The following is a 22,348-nucleotide window of genomic DNA, read 5'->3' as shown; positions in this document are numbered from 1 at the left end:
CTCGCCAGCGCTTTCCTTCTTTAGGTCCTTCTGTCCTGCTCAGAAGCTCAGCTTCTCCTGTGTCCCAGGCATTGTTTCTCAACAGTCACAGAACCCTAGGGCTGCAATGTTCCTTCTGGAGTCTTTGAAAGGGGCATCACCCTAAACAATCTTTGGGGCCAAATTCAGAGGGGTGAGTAGGTGTAATTTACACAAGGGACAGGAGGGTGGGGTTATAGCCGGAAAAGCAGCAAACAGCCTAGATAGGGGAGTTAAGATCTCTGCATTTCCGAGCCAATCAGGAGCACATATCCAATTGGTTTTCGTTGCCCCCTCTCATCCAGTCACTTGTTTGTCACGTGCCTGGTCTTGTAAGCTTGTAAGTTAATTGGGGTAGGAACTGTCCTTTTCTCTATGTCTGCGCAGCACTGAGAATGACAGGGCTCAACCTGGTTGGCTACCACAATATAAATATTAAATGAGAGTAATAGGCGTGTAGGATAAAGCCGCCCCCTGTTCTGTTCGTGTAGGCTTACAAAGCAAGAAGACTAACATCTGGCCTGTGTGGTTTATTCTGCCTCTTAACCTCCCCGCAGGGGGGAAATCGTGTAGGCAGTGGAGTGAGGTATTTTTAGTAGGGCTTTTGTTTCTTAAAATGTACACACGGCTATGTGGTTATGTTAGAGAAGGCAAGGTCCAGAAACGTACCTTATCTTCTTATTTCACCGTCTCATCCGCCCCGTTGGCTGCATTCCCTGCTACAACCCCATCCTTTCATCTCTCTGCATGTAAGTAGGACCCATTTTTGCATCACTTCTAAATTTAGCCCTCTCTTCCAAAACTCTTTAGCTGGCTGTTGCCAAGCAGGTGAAAAGCAACGAATGTTACTTACGTTGTACACTTCGGCCGAAATAGACATAATTTTGTTTTCTGGTGGCTTCTGAATACACCTTCTGCATCATCCCTCTGAACCCAGCTGCATCTCTGTGCCCATTGGACTCCACTCTTCAAATTGGTTAGGTTTTGTCCTCCGCTCACTAACTGATGGCCAATATATTATTAATTCTATTCTAGTAACATGTAGAGGCCCTAGCTGAGATCAGGGCCCCATAGTGCTAGGCGCTGTACAGACACATAGTAAGAGACAGTCCACGTCTCAGTCTAAGTCAACATGGCAGGTATAGAGTGGGGGAAAGGAAGTGTTGTTATCCTCGTTTTGCTGCTGGGGAGCCAAGTGAATTGCCTTTGGTCACAGAGAGAGTCTGACAGTCAATAACTGAAACTAGATCTATGAGTCTCAGTCCAGAGCCTTACCCAGAAGGCCATCCTTCTCTATAAGTCTAATCCAAAGCCTTTTGAAATCAATGGGAATCTTTTCACTGATTTCAGGGGGATTCGGATCATGACCTAGATTGAGATTTCCACACCTTGCTTCATTGCTCAGTGTTGTTTGATGTGGGTTTTTTTTTTTTTATGTGAACATATTTCAGCCTATAGGTTACTCTGCGAACTGCTCCCTGTAAGTATTGCTTCCTGCATTTACTCTTTGAAATTCAAGCTGTTCGTGCTGGAAACACTCCTGCCAGTGAATTCATTAGGGTCTCAGAATTATGGCTTCAGCCAAGAAAAATTCGAAGGTTTTCGCCATCACTTTCCTCCCAAGCTGTTCATTTCCCTCCCACACTCCCAATTGCCCATGCACCTGGGATTAGCAGAGTTTAGTGCTCACCAGCTAGGACTGGGATTGGAGAGTCAGCCGGTCTGGATTCCACTCCTGATTGGGCCACTGACTCACGTTGTGACTCTCGGCAAGTTGCTTAACCAATCAGAGGGGAATAATAAGGGGACTCGTTCGGATTTGTAAAGCCTCTCGGAGATCTGGGAAAGGAAGGCTCTATGGAAGTGCAATCTTGCAAGATGCTTTTGCAGCTGCTAGACACGTGGTCTAGTGTGACAGGTAATCGTCTCCACGGGAGGTGAGATGGTCACCTAAATGGTACTCCTGCCTCCTGTTGGTCCAAGGTTAGACGCCAGTCCTGGCAATTCTGCTTGGAAACTCCTGCAGTATGTTACCCACGGGGTCTCCTGTACAGCATATGGGAATAGAGAACCAAAGAACTAGAGGCAGAAGGTTCTGAGGTCTGTCACAGTTAAGCTTTCAGTTTGTGTGTGCGTGAAGGTGCATGGGTTCTCCACTTGAGGGGGAGGGGTCACAAACGGGTTTTAAGAGGTCACCGTGAATCTCTCTTTCTTCATAGCTAGATGGGAGAGGGAGGTCTTAACTTTTTTCTGTGGTAACATGGGATGGAGAACCACACTTTGGAAAGCTTGTCTGTGGTGGCTGCTCAAGGCAATAAGTTTGGCGGTCGAGGCAGTTTCCTTTCATGCTCGGATCCAGAAACGATCACAGTGTCTCACAGGTGGTTAAAGAAGAAAACCTCAGGGTGGGGAATGCTGTGCTGACCAATAAATACCAATCATTTCATTTTGTATATAGCATCTTCTGAAAAAGAATGGCTTTCATGTAGGATGGGTAGGATAGAGGGCAAAGTAACGGCCTTGAAATCCCTTTCTTCTCTTTGGAATGGACATGGGATGAGCAGATCAGGCGTTGATGAAGCATAAAGCACTCTTTACAATAGCTGATGACTCCAGGAAAATAACAGCCCCTCTTACAACAAAGTGACAATCCAATGAAATAATGTCAACATCTGCTGTAGGCCCTAAAAGTCCCAGGGTTTCACTGGCTGCATAAAAGCTTTGAAGTGGCATGAAGAGAAGATTTCAATTTTGCTGTAATGGTGCCCACTCAGTGAAACTACTCGCGTGAGTAAGGGTTCCAGGCTCAGCCTGGTCCGTTACGTTTCTGGGCTATCTCATACCAATGTTGTGTTATATCTGATATTATACAGCTGCGGGTGATAACTAATATTGTATAATCATAAAATGTCAAATGGAAACATTTTGCAGTATAAATTCATCTAGTCAGTGTGCCTAATGGACAAAGTGCTGCACTGAGATTCAGAAGCTCTTGGTTCTATTCCAATCTCTGCCACTTGCCTGCTGGGTGACCTTGGATAAGTCACTTCAGCTCCCCGTGCCTCAGTTTCCCCTTCTGTAAAGTGGGGATAAAGATACTGACCCTTTGTAAAGCACTTTGAGATCTGCTGATGAAAATATTACTTAGTCCATGTCGTGGCAGTTGAGTAGGACTGTGGTCTATAGACAATTTTTCAGTTCTTTGTGAAACCTAGGTTTAAATGTTTCTAGGATTCGAGCTTTCTCCATGGCATGTGGGAGACTGTTTTCCCCCATCTCACTATTTGCCTCCTGATATTCAGCCTAACGGTACCCTTCCTTAATTTCATTCCATCAGTCCTAGTTGTATCACCCTGAACCATTCCTTTCTTTCTTTGGTGTTTTCATCCTTCAGAAATGTTTATAGTTACCCTGCCTCCTTTTAGCCAATTTAGTTTTGTTTTTTATAAAAGTCTTTCCCCATAACCAGTCCTTCAAGCACCTTAATCAATCCCAATGTTTTCCCCCTAAAGTTTGCCTATGAAAACTATATGGTAGATGTCATCTCACAAGAGCATATTTGGAGGGTCTATCGCCTGACTGCTCAGTGATTGATGTATCATATCACGTCAATGGGACTGCTTATGTGACTAAAGATTACAGAATCAGGCCCATAATTTTAATGTGGGCGTTTTAGTTACAGACAGTGGGGTTGTCAGTGGGAGTTCACTGACGTCAGTGGAGTCAGGATTTCACCCGGGGAGTTTAGTGCACTCAGTGGACACTTGCATTAGTGAGGGTTGCCAGAGTGGACCTGCCATTTTAAGTTTTCATCTCCATGAAACAAAAAGGAAACCCTAAGAAGCAATGTATGGGTTTCATTCTGCAACATGCTGAGTGTTAGAAGGTGCTGAGTGCAGGATCAGGACCTCTATTTTGAAGATAATTTAGTACTGGTGAAAGAGGCCATATTGATTGTCCTCGGGAATGGTGTCCCCTGTTTTCCTGAGTATGCCCCGTCATTAACAGGATGGGTTATTTGCAGAGAACTGGGTGAAATGTTTTGCTGCGGCTGATTGAGCTGAGTTGTTGGTTTAGTCCTATAGATCTGTGTTCTACAGATGGAGTGGGAGAGTTTGGGACAATACAAAGGATGTGATCAAAATGACTTTTGAAAAGCCTTTCATGTGCAGCAGCTGTCTCTACAAATACATGCAATGATTAAAGGAACATCAGGGTTCTAGGTAGGGTGACCAGACGTCCCAATAAAATCAGGATCGTCCCGATTTTGAGCTGTTTGTCCCACTCTTTTTTTTTTTTTTTTGCTCAGCCAGCCGGCAGCACTCGGCATACGCCCCCTCCTCCCTCCCCCCCCGCCCCCCGGTGTCCTGATATTTTCTTCATCTCATCTGGTCACCCTAGTTCTAGTTGAATTCCTAACTATTACTAGTGATCAATTAAAAGAGATGGTGCTTATATATAAATACAAAGCTAAAAAGCTGCTAATGCTTCCTATGCTATGTTATAGACATTTTATTTTAAATAACCAAGTGGCCATAAGCATATTCTTTAAGAAAGAATTCTGATTATGCGGCATGAGCCAGGTCCTCACCTAATATAAATTGGTTTAGCTCCATTGATTTCTAAAACGATGCATATTTTCACCAATAGCAAAGATAGCTCCATATATTTCCTGCATTCAATATGCCACAGTGATACATGTGGTATAAATGCTTAGATAAATATATACTTACAGCTGAGAGAAAAATTCTGAATAAAAATATTTTTCATCCCCCAAAATGGCCTTTTTTTTTTTTTTTTTTAAATGAAAATTACCACAAAAAATAATTTTCCAAATTTTCTGATTTGGTTGTTGCTAGTGAAATCTGAAAAAAAAAATGTGTATGAGGGGGGTTGGTTTTGGTTTTATATTTTGTTTTCTTTTCCCCTCTTTTTCCTTCCCAGTGGCAAAATGGAGAAATGTGGGGAGAGGGAAGAGGGGGGAAAAAAAGCAGTAGGCTATGAAAAACCAGAACATTTTTTTAAACTGAATTTTTTTATTAAATGTTGCCCCCTCCTAAAAATTGCTCCTTTTTGAAAACTGTGCATTAAAAATGGCTAGGACTTTTTAAAATTATGCACAAAAGTACCTTCATCATTATTGATAGCCCAGAAAGACAGAAATACAAACCTGCTAGGGAGACAGATAGATAGATTGATCTTTCTGGGTTGGTTCCTTCTTGTATTTTCTCTTAATTAAAGAAAATTGCACATAAGCAAGATCTTTCTTGTTTGGCTAAGTACTAAAGTGTTGCTTAGATTGTAAACTTTATAGGCCAGATTCTCTCTCTCTCTCTCTCTCTGTCTCTCTGTTACATGTTTGTAGAACACCTGGTACAGTGGGGCTGGGGCCTCTAGGTGCTACAGCACTACATACGATAAATAATATGGTAATAATAATTAGTAGATCATCAACTTGTATTGCTTATTCTCCACTAAGGGCTCGATTCTACAGGCTTTACTAAGGCAGAACTCAGAAAGACTGCAGGATTTGGCCTCTGTCTGTCTATCTATTCATCCATCCATCCATTCATTCCTCTATATGTCTGTCTAATCTGTCTATCTGGTACTTATATGGCCCCTCACCCCAGTGCTTGAGCCCCTCACAATCTTTAATGTATTTATCCATACAACCCCCCCAGGATACTGCCTCATGATTTCCATAAAACTGCAATGTGATGTCACAAACTGAGGACACTGATGTCAAGGGGGTCGGATGTACCAGTCTTCACTTAGGCAAAATTCACACTGAGCCAAATCCTAAAACCTTGCTCTATGCTGCCAGATCCTCAGTGTTGCCAATTCTCATCACAAGTCTTGAGATAGCTGGTGGTTTTCTTCAAGCTTCAGCTCCTGGCCAGAGGACCTGCAGCTGCCTGGTGAACACATGAAATCCCAGCTGGGCTGCACAGATTCCTGACCGCACTGCCAACACAGCAGGGTCATAAGAGATGTTGGCCACTTGGCACTAGCAGCCCTTATTCCAGGCAGTATCCCCTTGGAACTCACTGAGCATTTTACCTCAGGCCCTGGTTCTACAGCCCTTGCTCACTGAGTAGCATTTACTCATGCAAGCAGTCCCATGAGTATGGGGCGCAGAATCCGGATCTGAACAAGGATTCAGGATTTGTCAGTGAGCAGCAGCAGACTGAATTGGTACACCGGCCTCTGTTCCATCAAGCCCTGCACGCAGGCTACTCCTCCAATAGGGGCCACATTCTTCCACCCTTTACCCCACTGATTTCACTGGGGCTATTTGCAGAGTAGGGTGCCCCCAACAGTGAGCAAGGGTGGCAGAACGTGGCCCTAGGAAAGCTGTCAGTTACTGCTGGCACAGCTCAATCAGTGGGAAACGTAATGCAGCCTGGACTTGGGATTTTTGTAGCACTATGTCATCTCCATCACTTGAAATCTTTAAATCAAGATGGAATCTCTTTCTGAAAGATATACTCTGGCTTAACCAGAAGTTATTGGCTTGATGCATGTTGTATTCATGGCATAGAGACAGAAAAGCAAGACAAAAACACAAAATACTCATTCCGGATGGTTGCAATGTAAGAGAGCTTTATTTCTCAAAATCTAGAACCTTAACTCACAAGAACCAAACCCACACATACAGAGAATGCCGGCTGTTTACCAACTCACCCCACTTTTCTCCAGGCTGGCTCTTTGCAGACTGACTGCTGAAGACCCGCCAGATCACACAACTTCCCTACAGGAAGCAGGACCAGGCAAATTTAAAGTGGTAGTGTATAATTGTTATGCAGTTTTCAATACACCACAATGCAGGATTCACTGGGTGAAATTCTCTGGCCTGTAATATGCATAAATATTGATTTAGTTGGGAATTGGTCCTGCTTTGAGCAGGGGGTTGGACTAGATGACCTCCTGAGGTCCCTTCCAACCCTGATATTCTATGATTCTATGCAGAAGATCAGACTAGATCATGGACTAGATCAAGCCAAAAGGGGGAGGGAGGGAACAGGTTAACAAATATTTACTTTAGTTAGGTGTATCCAAGCTAGCAGGGCCTGATGAAATTCATCCTAGGGTACTTGAGGAACTAGCTGAAGCAATCTTGGAGCTGTTAGTGATTATCTTTGAGAGCCCATGGAGGAAGTGTGAGGTCCCAGAGGGCTGGAAAAGGGCTAACATAGTATCTATCTTTAAAAGGGGGAACAAAGTGGACCCAGGGAATTCTAAACCAGTCAGCCTAACTTTGATACCTGGAAAGATCCTGGAACAAATTATTAAATAATTATCGATTTGTAAGCCCCTAGAGGATAATAGGGTTATCGGGTATAGCCAGTATGCATTTATCAAGAACAAATCATGCCAGATCAACCTAATTTCCTTCTTTGACAGGGTTACTGGCCTAGTGGATAGCAGGGAATCTGTAGATGTGATGTATCTTGATTTTAGTAAGTCTTTTGACACAGTCCCATGAGACATTCTCATAAGCAAACTAGGGAAATGTGGTTGAGGGTGCACAAGTGGTTGAAAGGCCATATTCAAAGAGTAGTTATCAATGGTTCTTTGTCAAACTGGGAGGCATATCTAGTGGGGGTCCCGTAAGTGTTAGTCCATGGTCTGGTACTATTTAGTATTTTCATTAATGACTTGGAGTGGAGTGTATGCTTAAAAGTGGAGATGAAGTGGAGAGTATGCTTATGACTTATAGGCTTATAAAAATTGAAGATGACCCAAAGCTTGGAGGGGTTGCAAGCACTCTGGGGGACAGGATTAGAATTCAAAATGACCTTGACAAATTGGAGAATTGCTCTGATTCAATTCAATAAAGACAAGTGCAAAGTACTTCCACTAACGAAGGAAAAATCGAATGTACAACTACAAACCTGGGAATAGCTGGCTAGGCTTTTGAGGGAGGCTGTGGAATCCCCGTCATTGGAAGTTTTTAAGAGCAGGTTGGCAAACACCTGTCAGAGATCATAGAATCCTAAGGTTAGACGGGACCACAAGCATCATCTAGTCTAACCCCCTGCCAGGATGCAGGATTTGTTGTGTCTAACCATCCCAGACAGATGGCTATCTAGCCTCCTTTTGAAAACCTCCAGGGAAGAAGCTTCCAGGACCTCCCTAGGTATAAATGGCCAGTTTTCAGAATGGAAAGAGGTAAATAGTGGCATCTCCCAAGGATCTGTTCTGGAACCAGTCCTATTCAACATATTCATAAATGATTTGAAAAAAGGGGTAAACAGTGAGGTGGCAAATATTGCAGATGATACAAAATTACTAAAGATAGTTAAGACCCAGGCAGTCTGCGAAGAGCTACAAAAGGATCTCTCCAAACTGGGTGACTGGACAAGAAAATGGAAGATGAAATGTAATGTTGATAAATGCAAAGTAATGCACAGTGGAAAGCATAATCCCAACTATACATATAAAATGGTGGGGTCTAAATTAGCTGTTACCACTCAAGAAAGAGATCTTGGAGTCATTGTGGATAGTTCTCTAAAAACATCCACTCAATGTGCAGTCAAAAAAGCGAACAGAATGCTGGGAATAATTAAGAAAGGGCTAGATAATAGGACAGAAAATATCATATTGCCTCTATATAAATCCATGGTATGCCCACATCTTGAATACTGTGTGCAGATGTGGTTGCCCTGTCTCAAAAAAGATGTATTGGAATTGGAAAAGGTTCAGAAAAGGGCAACAAAAATGATTAGGGGTATGGAATGGCTTCTGTCTAAGGAGAGATTAATAAGACTGGGACTTTTCAGCTTGGAAAAGAGACCGCTAAGGGGAGATATGATTGAGGTCTATAAAATCATGACTGGTGTAGAGAAAGTAGATAAGGAAGTGTTGTTTACTACTTCTCATAACACAAGAACTAGGGGTCACCAAATGAAATTAATAGGCAGCAGGGTTAAAACAAATAAAAGGAAGTATTTCTTCACACAACGCACAGTCAACCTTTGGAACTCCTTGCCAGAAGATGTTGTGAAGGCCAAGACCATAACCGGGTTCAAAAAATAACTAGATAAATTCATGGAGGATAGGTCCATCAATGGCTATTAGCCAGGATGGGCAGGAATGGTGTCCCTAGCCTCTGTTTGCCAGAAGCTGGGAATGAGCGACAGGGGATGGATCATTTGATGATTACTTGTTCTGTTCATTCCCTCTGGGGCACCTGGCATTGGCCACTGTCGGAAGACAGGATACTGGGCTAGATGGACCTTTGGTCTGACCCAGTGGGGCCGTTCTTATGTTCATCTGACCAAAAGAGCCAATGGAAAGGCTAAAACTTTTTAACTTTTTACAGGTAAAGCAAGTAGAGAACAGCTACTAAGAGGGATTTTATACCTAACTGGCTGTCTGGGTGTTCATAAAAGAGAGCTACCCCACCCCCATTTATCACACTGGGTATGTGCTCAGAAGAAAGTCCGTTGGAGTGCCCTGAAATGATTGGAGGCTCTTACTCACCCCTGCTAGAAGTCCTATCATTACAAGTGATGTTAGTATAAGTGGGTTCCATTATGTCCTACCTGGTTCTGGGTCTGGAAGATGAAACAAAGCTGACAGAATCATAGAAACATAGGGCTGGATGGGTTCTCAAAAGGTCAGGATCAAGTAAACCTAGAACCATCCCGGACAGTTGTTTGTCTAAGCTGGTCTTAAATACGTCCAGTGACAGGGATTCCACAGCCTCCCTGGGTAACCTGTCTCACCACTGAACTAGCTTTGTAGTCAGAAAGTTTTTCCTAATACAGCTCTACCCCGATATAACGCTGTCCTCGGGAGCCAAAAAATCTTACCGCGTTCTAGGTGAAACCGCGTTATATCGAACTTGCTTTGATCAGCTGGAGTGCGCAGCGCAGCCCCTACCCCCCCGGAGCACTGCTTAACCGCGTTATATCCGAATTCGTGTTATATCGGGTCGCGTTATATCAGGGTAGAGGTGTATCTAACCTGAATCTCCCTTGCTGTAAACTGAGCGGATTCCTTCCTGTCTCATAGACTCATAGACTCATAGACTTTAAGGTCAGAAGGGACCATTATGATCATCTGGTCTGACCCCCTGCATGTTGCAGGCCACAAAGCCGTCCCTACCCTTTCCCTTGACTCTGCTGTTGAAGTCCCCAAATCCTGTGGCTTAGTGACTTCAATTGGCAGAGAACCCTCCTGCTAGCGATCCCTGCCCCATGCTGTGGAGGAAGGCGAAAAACCTCCAGGGCCTCTGCCAATCTACCCTAGAGGAAAATTCCTTCCCGACCCCAAATATGGCGATCAGTAAAACCCCGAGCATGTAGGCAAGAGTCTCCAGCCTGACCCTCGTTAGCCATTATACTATTTACCTGCTTGGTGGACACGGAGAATAATTGATCACCATCCTCTTTATAACCAGTTACATATTTGACAATTGTTCTGGCCCACAAGCGTGTTGTGACTCAGCAGATGTTTTCTTCCCTCCAGATCGACAGCATGCAGGCTCTGCTCCACTGCCCAAGCGTGCTGGTGTGCGTAGGCCGGGAGCCGTTTAAACCACTAGTCATTGAGAATTCGCGGAAGCGCTCTGCCGAGAAGCTCCCTGGCCTGGCTTCCCAATCCAGTGGCAACAACATCAGTGAAAACAACGGAAGTAAGAAAGACGGTGAGCTGCGTTGTCCCAGACAGCTCGCTCCAGGGCTGTCAGCCATTCCATACCTGTCCCTCTGGACAACTAGAATTCTGGAGATTATATGCACATGTTGTAATGATCTAATGTGCACATTCAATGCATGCACATCACTTTCTTTGCATAATTTAACCACTCTTAAATATTTCCACTTTCCCCTTGTTCTCTCTGGCTTCTTCCTTTTGAATTTGCCCCTGCACCTCTTCCTCTGTTTCCTTTCCACATGCCCCCACTCTGCCTAACTTCCCCTCCCCTGCATCTCTGTCTCCTCCCTTCCCTTCTTGAACTTCCTCTTTTCCTGCCTCTGTCTCCCCAAAGCCCTTGTGTTTCCCTATGTATCCCCTGCCCCCAAGTCCTTCTGTTACTTGTCAATATTTTCCCATTTGACTTCACTGGGAGCTGTGGCTGAAAATCAGGCCATTTCATTAGGTGTCTAATTTGAGGCGCTTGCTTATGCTAGCTTTGGGTTCAACCTCTCTGACTCCCGTTTCCCTATCTGTGAAATGGGGGAATGATACTTGACAGGCTTTATATCACCTTTTTGAGGCTTAGGGCTTGTCTACCCTGCTGTGCAGTTCGGACTCCGGGGGTGAGAATAGCAGTGCGCACCTAAGTGCTACACTGTAACTCTCCCGTGTGGATCCTGCAGGTGCAAACTAAAAGGTTCCTAGTTCGCATTAACGTAGTTCTCTTCAAACAGGATTATGTTAATGTGAACTAGGAACCTTTTAATTCATATCTGCAGCATCCACATGGGGAGTTACAGTGCAGCACTTTAGTGCGCACTACTGTTTACAACCCCATAGTCCTCCCTGCAGGGCAGTGTAGACATAGTTAGCTAATATCAGCAGAGCACTTTGGAAATGAGACCTAAACAAGGGACTGAAAGAAGGTGTCAATTAAAGTGCTTATGTAAGGTTGGGTGGGAACTACTTTGTGTCACCAAATCATAGAATTCAAGACCAGAAGCAACCATCAGATCTTCTAGTCTGACCTCCTGTGTATCACAGGCCACTAAGCTCCACCCAGCCACCCCCACACCAAGCCCGACAACCAGAATTAGATCAAAGTATTACAGCTCTCAGGAGACTAAACTATTGTGTGTCACAGACAGAAAATGGGTGGGACCAATGTGCACCAATACTGAGGTCCCTGAAATGGCAGGGAATTGATTGAGTGAGAGATATACACTTCTTCTTGGGCATAGGCACCGACTCTGTGGGTCTACAGGCCTGGAGCACCCAAGGAAAAAAATCTGTGGGTGCTTAATACCCACTGGCAGCCAGCTCTCCCACCCCCAGTGCCTCCTGCCTACCGGTGGCCCCACCGATCAACTCCTCCTCCTCCTCCCTCCCAGTGCCTCCCACAATCAGCTGTTCCGTGACGTGCAGGAGGCTCTGAGGGGAAGGGGATTAGCGGGAATGAGGCGTGTTTGGGGGAGGGGAAGAACGTGGCAGGAAGAGGCAGGGAAGGGGCGGAAAGAGGTAGGGTAGGGCCTTGGGGGAAGGGGTGAAGTGGGGGCAGGGCCTGGGGCTGAGGGGCGGTTGAGCACCCCCAGGGAAAAGAGGAAGCCGGTGCCTGTGTTCTTAGGTGTGTTTCCTTTTCTGTGTCTTTTGTATGTATTCAGCACTTGATCAGACCTCTTACGCCCACTTGTACTTTCATGCCGATATGCAATTAACACCAATGTACACATCTTCACTTTGGCCCCATTAATCCTGATAAGCATTATTATTATTCAAAGTAATGTACCCATATGGTGCACCCACCAATGTGTGCTCTGCCCTACGTACATTTGTCAGCATTCAGGTGGATCAGCAAACAATACAGAATAATTGTCAGGTACCCAGACATTCGTCTAAAGGCTTGGGCAGTTCCTCAGTGCAGGTACCCTTAGGCTTAATAAGAAAGAAAACATATTTAGGGAAATGCATATTTGCAATTAAACAAAATGGGGGGAAATCATTGTTGGGCATGCTCTTTTCTGCACCGTGGGATAGAATAAAAGGCATTACCAAAACATTTGTAATTTAAACTAGACTTAAAAAGGAAAGCTAAAGAATAGAAGCTTTCAGTATGAGCTATTCATTCTGTAGTTACAGTTTGTGGCACTTCTGTTAACTATGTCCAGGTATAAATTGGCATAGCATCACTGACTTCAATGGAGCTATGTCTATTTACCCCAGCTGAGGATTTGGCCCTGGATGTTTCATGTTACCTTTCCATGAATTCTCATTATTCCCTCTTTGTTTTGTTTTCTTTTTCTCAATTCCAGTGAACTTTGGACTGAAAGCCAAAAAAAGCGTCATCCACCCAAGATCGGCTTCAAGCAACAGGTCAATGAGATTTTCCTTATCGTCAGAAAAGTCCTACGTAAATGGTCTCAACGCATCACCGGAGAACGGTGCTCCTTTCCCAAACAACTGTCCACATGGAAAAGCTGGAGACCTGGTCCACTCCTTAGTCAACGATGACATTGAAAAACGAGTGCACGTGAACAAGGATGGCAGCCTGTCTGTCGAGATGAAAGTCCGCTTTCGTTTACTGAACGACGAGACTCTTCAGTGGTCCACACAGATCAAGAAGTCCAATTTGATGAGTAAGACGCCCTGTGAAGAGTCAGGGGTAGAGGAAGACAATGGAGTGGACCCCATGCAGAAAATGAACCTAGAAGTCAGCTCAGAGGCGGAAGATTCATTATATCCCTGCGATGCTGATTCCTACATCTCAAAATTCGATGAGTCAGAATCTGAGGAAACTAATTGCCACAGCTGTGGCAAGCAGCACCAGGACTATGACATCTGGAAGAATCCCATGCATACTTCCCAGAAAGAGGAGCCTGATATAAGAAAAACTTGGCACACACGGTCTTCATGCTCCAGCACGTCTTCCCATAGGAGGGTAGTCCGCAAAAAGATGACCTCCGTGGAAAGCATCCACACCACATCCAGTGAAGAATATTCTGAGCATGTTGTGCAGGAGTCTTCATGCTATTCAGAGACTATAGAAAACAGGGTGGAGTACTGTAACATTAAAAAGTGTAACTATCGAAGCGCTTTGTCTACAGCTGCCTCCAATGGAGAAGAGTCACAGGAATACACCCGAATGAACACTAGCAGTAGCCGACAAGCATCATCATTAGGGCCAGTCTCACATTCAAGTTGTGAAAACAACCTGGATACTGAAGAAGCTGTTGAGGAAGCCGAGGTCAGTAAGACCGATTCACAGAACGAGGATGAAAACTGCATGGAAGTTTCTTCAGTGAAGTGTTCAAAGGAGGAAACGGATGAAATTGAAGGCAGCCGGGTTGGAAGTAGCTTGTCCAGGTCATCTCTGCACTCCAGACAAAGTAAGAAGAGTATGTGTGAGGAAAGTAGTAGTATGGCAAGGACCATGTCACCCTGCAGTTTGAAAAAGGCAGAAGAAGAAGATCTTGCTGCGTGCTCAAGTTCTGCCCATAGTGTCTACAGCAGCTCTAGCAAGTACAGTGTGCCAAGAGCAAAGAGCGACCAGGACAAACATTCTGACAATGATCCAGTGATCTCTTCCTTTTCCAGTGAGTCCTGCCCTAAGGAAGATGCTGAAGAGAAGGAAGCAAAACAAGAAGACAATGAAGTCGGTTCAGTATCAGCACAAATGATGCCCAGTGAATCGCTCAAAGATGACTTCAGCGAATGTGAAAGAGGTTCTACCGAAGAATCTTCCCATTCCAAAGCTTGTGATGGGAATAGCAGGAGGAGTGACAGTGATGAAATACTTGTGTGCAATGCCTCCTGTTCTTCCAGAACATCAAAGAGAAGCAAGCACAGTAAGATTCATCTGGATGCACGTTCTGAAATGTCCATGTCATCACTTGGATCAACTTCTAAGAAAAAGAAGAAAAATTCTCTCCATGCAGAAGTTTCAAGATCAAACAGCAAGGCATCTAACTACTCCAAAAGTTCTTGTGAAATCAACAAAAATTCTCTCGGAAACCACGCGTCTCATTCAGACTCTCTTCCTTCAAGCACATCATCTATGAATGAAGCAGCTGCGCCTCCTATTAATAACGAGGACCAAAGCACAAGCAGCACCTCTAAGTGCTACAGTAAGTCTTCAAAAGGCACCAGACAGGGAAGCCAATCCGAAGAGAGGGGTAAGATGTCATCCCCTTCCTCAAGTTTGTCAAATTCTAATAGAAATGATGGAGAGGGAAATGCCAAAGTTAGTTCCGAGACCTCAAGCTCAAGACATGGAAGCATGTCAGAGTCTTTATGCTCAAAATACGATCAGACCACTGAGGCTGGGAATGGATATCCCCCAAGTTCAAGAGTCTCTTCTTACTCAGACTTCCAGGGCCAATGTGCCGAGACAGAGGTGATCAAAACAAGCAATGATGGCTGTTCACAATCCAGTGTGACACGATCATCCAAACCCAGGAGGAAAAAAATGAAGAATCTTCATGCTGAGGTGGAAAATTCTAGCAGAGCATCGGGATCAGAGGTTGCCTCGATGTACAGTTTGCACTGCCCAGCCCCACCAAAAGGAAAGCCAAGCAGCAAAAAAATACGATCGGCTGTATTTAAGAATTCCTCCAGCACCAGTGCATGCACTGAGTCAATGCTGACTGAGGACAAAGAGCAGAAAGAAGTAGTCGACTCTTCCAGACCAACTTCTTCGGGGTCTAAATCAGCGGAAACTAATACAATGAAAGCAGCAGAAAATAACTCAGATGACAAGCAAAAAAAGGATGGTGGTTCTTGCAAAGAGAAAATGAAAGATAAATTAATTGAGGCCAGTGCACCAGAGGAAGATGATCGTGATTTAGCACCTTCTGCCCTGCCAAATACATCTCCAGAAGAAGTTGTCCAGGAGTGGCTAAGCAAAATTCCTCAAGAGACATTGCTTATGAAATATGAAATGGAGGATGATGGGGAGGAGGAATGTGCAGAGACAACCACCGAAATATCAAACTGTGCAAATAATCAAGAAATCTCAGAAGAGGAAACCGCTGAGAAAGAGGATGCAGGGGAAGGTGAAAATGGTGTAGAGGAGGAAATGAAAAAAGAGGCAGCTGAAGCCAATGCTGTTAATGAGGGGGCAGAAGAATGCCCCAAAGAGGAGAAGACTTCTGGGGTGACGTCAGAAGGAGCTGAAACCAATCAAGCAGAATGCAGCCATTCCATTGAGACCTCAAGCCAAAATAATAACAAAAAGGACTTGCCAAGCACTATCCAGACTTCGGTGCAGATAATGAAGGCGTTGCTCAGTTCAAAACAAGAAGCAAAATTTGACCGCTCAAACAGTTTGCCTGAAGTGTCCCCCACCATGGGGAGGAAGCTCAGTAACTCTGCCAATATTCTGATCACTTGTCTTGCCAGTCTACAGCTCCTTGACGAAGAGCCATTAGGTCCATCGGATAAGCCAAAATGCTTGAATAAGCCTAGATATACAGAACTGCTGAACATTTTTCAGGCCCTGTGGTTTGGATGCACAGTGGAAAAAGGCGGTCCGAGTTCAGGCCAACCAGGAAGTGACCAGACAAAGATGAGCTCAGGCTTTAAAGACCAGAACTCAACATACAAAGACTTCACTCCAATGTCATCTTCCGGGGTTGATGTCAGTAGCGGTTCTGGTGACTCAGGAGAGGGAAGTGTGGCCAGTGCCAGAGATTGCACCTTATTGCCCCAGAAGAAAGTTAAGTCCAAATCAGCTGAACAGGGGGCAAGTTTAGAGAATGAACCTAAACTGAGTGAGACCGAGGAACAGGGTAAAGAAGGAGAAGAGTGTTCTCGGCCTTCAACATCCTGCTCAAAGTCCAAAGAGGAAGCAGAAGCAGCGTCTACCGGAGCGGACTCTCCAGAGGAGAGAGCTGAAGCAGACCCCAATGAAGATGATCAGGGTAGTAACTGTGAAAATGGCGAAGGGGGCGAAAATGAAGTGGAAGAAAACAGCAAATTAGATGAAAATGAGGGAGAAGCGGACGCTGAAGCTGGAGATGAAATCCCTCCAGAAGCGAATACTGATGAGGCAACTGAGCAACCAAGCAACACTGCTGCAATTGATGCAAATGCTGATGATGCTGATGGTGAGAAAGAAGCTGAATCCAATTTGGAAGAGGAGGTAGGGGAGGGTTCTCCCCGTGATCAGGAAGCCAATGTCAAGGAAATCCCAGAAACCAGTGTGAAAACATACTCCATCGCCCAGCAAAAATCAGTTGACCCCAACCCAGTCTGGGTGCTGAGGCTGCTAAAGAAAATCGAGAAGGAGTTCATGACTCACTATATCAGTGCCATGAACGAGTTCAAGATCAGGTGGAACTTAGAGAACAATGAACTGCTGGATAAAATGATATCGGAGCTGAAGGACGAAGTGAGTAAAAGAATACAAAAGAGCATAGAAAAGGAGCTAAGGAAGATCAAAAGCAGAGCAGGGCAGAGGACTCCAAGGCCTCCAGATGAAACACTCAGGCGTGAGTCAACAATCCAGACAGAGCAGAGAAGACAACGGCTGCAGACCATGCGTAATAGGTCTCTCTTTAATGACCGGAATATGACCCAGAGTAAGCAACCGGGGACGACAGACTTATCATTTGACATTGACGAGGAGGATTTTGGTTTCAGTTCAGCTCTTGCCGATGATGTTAGTGAACAACCAAGTGAAGAAGAATACTGCCCCTGTGATACCTGCATAAGGAAGAAAATGGCGTCTAAGCCTATAAGAAACCCGATGGTGGCAGCCAATGCCCCAGTCATGAAGGCATTTGACTTAAAGCAAATCCTGAGGGGAAATGGAACTGAAAACAAGATGGTGGACCGTGCCTCAGAAGCAGTTCAGGACAGAGAGGTGATTCCCAGTGAGCACATGCAAGAGGCAGAAGAGGAGACCAACCCTAATGAGGAGGACGGTGAATATGAACCTGACCACCCTGAGCAGGAACCGGATGCGGATGACGAGAAAGAGCCAGAACAACATGAAACCGATGAGCAAGGAGAACAGGAAGTGAATGAAGATGAAACAGCAGCTCCTGCTGAGGGAGATGAAATTTCAGAAAATCAAAACTGTGAGGTAGTGATGGAGGAGGAGGAAGAAGAAGCAGAGAAGGAGGAGGAAGAAGTAGTGGAGGAGGAAACAAAGGAGGAAGATGAGGGGGATGAGGAAGAGGAAGTGAAACAGGAAGAGAGGGATGAGGAAGAGGGGAATGCAGAAGAGGAAGTGAAAGAGGGGAATGAGGAAGAGGAAGTGAAACAGGAAGAGGGGAATGGCGAAGTGGAAGAGGAGGAGAAAGAAGAAGAAGAAACACAAAATGAAGATCAGGAAAGTGAGGAAGAGCCCAAAGCTGAAGAGGAGGCTGAGGGCGGAGTGGAGGAGGCCGCGGGCGAGGTCGATGGGGACGATAACGAAGAGAATGCATCTGAATGTGAAGAGAATGCTGAAGTCTCTGATGCTGTTGAGGACTCAGAAGAAGCAGCCACAGGCAGAAACGAAGAAGATGAACGAGAGCCCCAGGCCGATGCTGGGGATGAGGCTGTGGAAGAAGCAAGCCCAGAGGTGGAATGCGAGGCATGTTCAGAAGCGCCAGCAGCCGAGGCGGAAAATGAAAGTGAAGGAGATACTGAGTGTGCACAGAACGGTGATGAGGCAGCAGAAGCAGCCGGTGACGAACCTAAGCAAGATAACGATGAAGACAGAGATGCAAGGCACAGCGAGGTTCCTGAGGTGGCCTCTGATGCGACAGGAGACCGAGACTGCAGCAAAGAGCCAGAGACACTGACCAAAGCAGCCGCCTTCTCCTGTAACTCTTCCATGGGAAACTGTTCGCAGCAATCCCAGAAAGGGTCGGAGGATGGAAGCGAAGGAGAGTGCAGAGATGATGGGAATCTGAACGAGGACCCTGACAGGGAGGCTAACAGCGATGGAGGCAGCAAGCCTGCAAAGATGTATCCTGACAGCGAGGAGGACGATGAGGAGGAGGAGGACAGACCATCCTCCTGCACCAGTCCTGTAGATGGTGAGAAGAATGGTGCTGATGACGCTGACCCCCAAAACAATGAAAACTCCAATAATGGCCAGGAGACTAAAAAGAAGGCAGAAAATGGCGATGAGATTGACCAAGACGACTTGGACTTTTAGAGCTGCTAATCAAAGACTGGGCTTTTTTTAATATATATTTTCGTTACGTATTCCAGTATTACCAATGAGTCAGATCACCCTAACGGGCATGTCTATTAACTGAGTTAAACATGTAACCTTCTGTTGGAATCCTGTACGTGAAATGTGTAAAATCGAGCTGGCTCACTCTCATTGCTAGAGGGCTGATCAACGTGTTCAGTAGACTGAGGAGGTTTAAGAGAAACGTGGGTTTGGGGAGCTGCTGTCATGTGTGTGTTTTCCCTCTTATTCCAACTCTTTAGCTTGCCCTGTTATTTTCTTCCTGCGTAATCTGTGTCTCAGGTGGGCTTCATCGTGACTGACTTCAGGATGCCTTGATGTATTGCACATAATCCTTTTGCAAATACTCATAAACTGTGGAACCCTGACACCATCTGGATCATTTGCCAAAGTCTGCTGAGAGCCTGCATAAATGTCCATTCCTTATCCCTACTAAGATGTTCTCCAGTATAGGGCATGATGCTGTGAGATGTGGAGTGAGCTTAGTTCCCATTGACCTTTCAATGAAGCACTCAATGCCTTGCAGGATCAGTTTAGTAGAGCCAAGCTCTACCCGGCCATCTATTTCTACTGCGCTCATTGTCCTCGTATTTAAGCATTTTACCCTGATCTAAGGTCCCTCATACAATATTCTAAGAGGCACCGTGCTTCTGAAATCAAAAGCAGTTGCAATTGCTTAGTACCTCTCAGTATTTGTCCTATAATTTATTTCCCCAGTATAACTGACCAAATTCAACTTTAAAGTGTAGGAGATTTGCCCAGTGCCACTAAAAGTACCAACTAGAGGAGTATGAAATAGGCACAACAGAAGCTGGAACTTTTCAAAACAAGCTTGACCCAAGGTCCTGTTTGGGGGAAAACATAGCTAAATTTCATACTTCTTTTCTGAATAGAAACAGAACCATTTCCAAGAGGAGGTGACACTGCCTCAGAAGCATATGAAAATATAATTTTTTACACGTCTTTGGGATACGCAAAGCCATTTTACCAAAATTCACAGAAAAAAGAAAAATTGGTAAAGTGTGAAAATGCCTTAAACAAAATGGCTAAAATGTGTGTGGGCAATTTTGTGCAGCTATCTGCAAACCACATTCAAATAAGGCCTCAAAGCATCACTTTCAAGATTATTTTCTAAATCAGATACAATTAATTGACTTCAGCACATGCTTAAAGCTGAGCTTGTGCGTAAATGCTTTGCTGAATCTGGGCTTAAAATGTAGAAAAATCAGATAACCTGACCCTCCCTGTCCCAAAAACATACTTGCATTTTATAAGAACCCAGTGTTACACCAGATGGTCTCAGTTCTTACATCTCAAGTGAATATGTGCCTTGGTCTATAGGGGTAAATTACACTCCTGTGCAAGGGTCTGTGCATGACAGAAGTCCCACTTAAGCCCTATTTAGAGGGCCCAAGTATGAATGAAGTGGTGCATATACGTCATGCTGGGCCTCTGCACAGAGGTGACTTGCACCCTACATGAATATTGATTCACTGCCACACAGTCTGAAGTCAAGTTTGTGGTTACATGTCACCAGCAGAAAACACCGGAATGTTGGAACTATGTTGTGACTGCAAAGGTGATGAAATCCAATGTATGGATCTTCCAGAGTCCAAGACTGCACGGTCCCCATTTCTGCTGAGAGCTGAAGAACACCGCACTAACTTTATTCACCAAGGTCATCTCTTTGTAGTAAGTGGGACTATCACATCAGTCATTCACAGGCATGTTTGCTGGCTCGGACCCAGAGTTTCAAGTCTCAGGCTGAGCAAGAGAATTTAAGACAAATAGAGAAGGCTTAGCCTGTACACTCTCACTTCTACAAGCAGGTTAAAGAAGCACAAACAGACAGACATGAGCAATGTTTAGCTATTCCTTCCAGAGCTCCTACTTCCCCTTTCCAGATCCTTCAGTCTGCTGCCAATGATCTTGATCCAGCAAGGCACTTAAGCATGTGCTTAACTTCAAGCACATGACTAGTCCCATTAACTACTCACATGCTTAAAGTTAGGCATGTGTTTAAGTGCCTTGCACAGCTGGAGCCAGCAAGCACTCTGGTACTTGCTTTCTGGTTCAGAGACAAACAGCACATCTCATCGGTCATTTTTATTACTACGGTGGTGTCCTATGACACACCAATTTTATGATTGTGAATTAATCCCTTGCAACTAAGTAGACAAAAGCAGACATCAGGAGAACATCCTACATTAGACACAACTGGGAGAACATCCTACATTAGAGACAGCTGGGAGAACATCCTATTAGAGGTGTATTTTTAAAAATGTAACCGTAAAACCACAAACATTGGCAGGGGGACATGGGGTGACAAAATGATTTTTAACTTGTATTTACACTGAAGTCAACCGCGTTCCTATGAAACAGAAAACCTGTGCGAATATTTGAATTCTACCCCTTCTGTGTATCATCGTAATGCCTAAAGCGTGCACATCCACCCATGTAAGAGCGCAATCCTGTTATGTCCAAATCACACAAACAACTCTGTCAACTTCAGTGGGGCTATTTCCATGAGTAAGTGTTCCAGGATTGGACCCAGAGACTTATGTTGTTGAACTATATCTTTTTCACTGATTCCCACTCCTGTCTTCTCTCCCTCAAGAGCCCGGAGTTTTTGTGAATGGAGTGTACCACTGAAAAAGGATACATTGTGATTATGTTTCTCACCCCTGCTCTGCTACAAAAGTTTACGTTTCCCTTTGGCTGATATGAATCACTTGCCTGTCAAATCTTGCAACTGCCCTCTCCTTTTGCCACAGGGACGCATGCTAATGGCAGACAAAAAGCCCTCACATTTTTGCTGGCTGGGAAGATAACGCGTGTCAGCAGCCCAGGGGGGATTATAGCTGCTCTCTTTCAGTAGGGAGTTGAGGCTGAGGGATTATGAACAATATGGCATTTCCACAGTTGTATAAAATGTGTCTGGCTGTATATAGTTGGGTGGTTTTCTTTGCAAGCAGGACAAATTGTCTTTGAACGTTGTTTGGGTTGTTGTTTTTAAAGACTATGTAGTGATAGGTTAAATGAAAGGTGATGAAGCGTGTGATGGAAAACAAGATTGCAAACCACTGAAATAAAACAAAACTGCTTTCTAACTCTCAGAGTCTTCTCCAGATGTGCGCCCGGTGCAAACCAGTCTCACGATTTCACTTGCCCGGTGGTTCCTTTCTCACACCGTGCTCTGTGCAGCTTTGGTCCTTTACAATCCCAGCTGCCTTGCAGGAAGGGAGGGTCCCGTTGTTATTACAGGACCTCAGAGTTAGCCAATGGGATTCTGCAGAAGCTGGGAATGGGTGATGGGATGAATCACTGGATGATTACCTGTTCTGGTCATTCCCTCTGAAGCACTTGGCATTGGCCACTATTGGGAGACAAGATACAGGGCTAGATGGACCATTGATCTGACCCAGTATGGCCGTTCTTATAGTCTTATGGTTCTGCACGCTGCACAACTTCTTAAACTTTTCTTGAGTTAAATAGTCACTG

General features: G+C 44.9%; 1 protein-coding gene across 2 annotated transcripts in view; it reads left to right on the top strand.

Annotated features, from left to right (window-relative positions):
• RP1L1 (RP1 like 1) overlaps positions 1-21,941 on the top strand; it is a 46,371-nt gene extending 24,430 nt beyond the window's left edge. Inside the window, exons 3-4 of one of the 2 annotated variants that reach the window (XM_065587465.1) lie at positions 10,495-10,660; positions 12,972-21,941. In XM_065587465.1, the coding sequence (XP_065443537.1) occupies positions 10,495-10,660; positions 12,972-18,808 (6,003 nt within the window). In that variant the 3' untranslated portion in view covers positions 18,809-21,941. Of the gene's footprint in view, positions 1-10,494; positions 10,673-12,971 lie in introns of both variants that reach the window. The other variant, XM_065587464.1, reaches the window with a different exon arrangement.
• Positions 21,942-22,348: the final 407 nt, after the last annotated feature.

Source organism: Chrysemys picta, chromosome 3 (genome assembly GCF_011386835.1).
Source record: "Chrysemys picta bellii isolate R12L10 chromosome 3, ASM1138683v2, whole genome shotgun sequence".
Taxonomy (NCBI): domain Eukaryota; kingdom Metazoa; phylum Chordata; order Testudines; family Emydidae; genus Chrysemys; species Chrysemys picta.
This window is presented reverse-complemented; position numbering and strand designations above follow the sequence as displayed.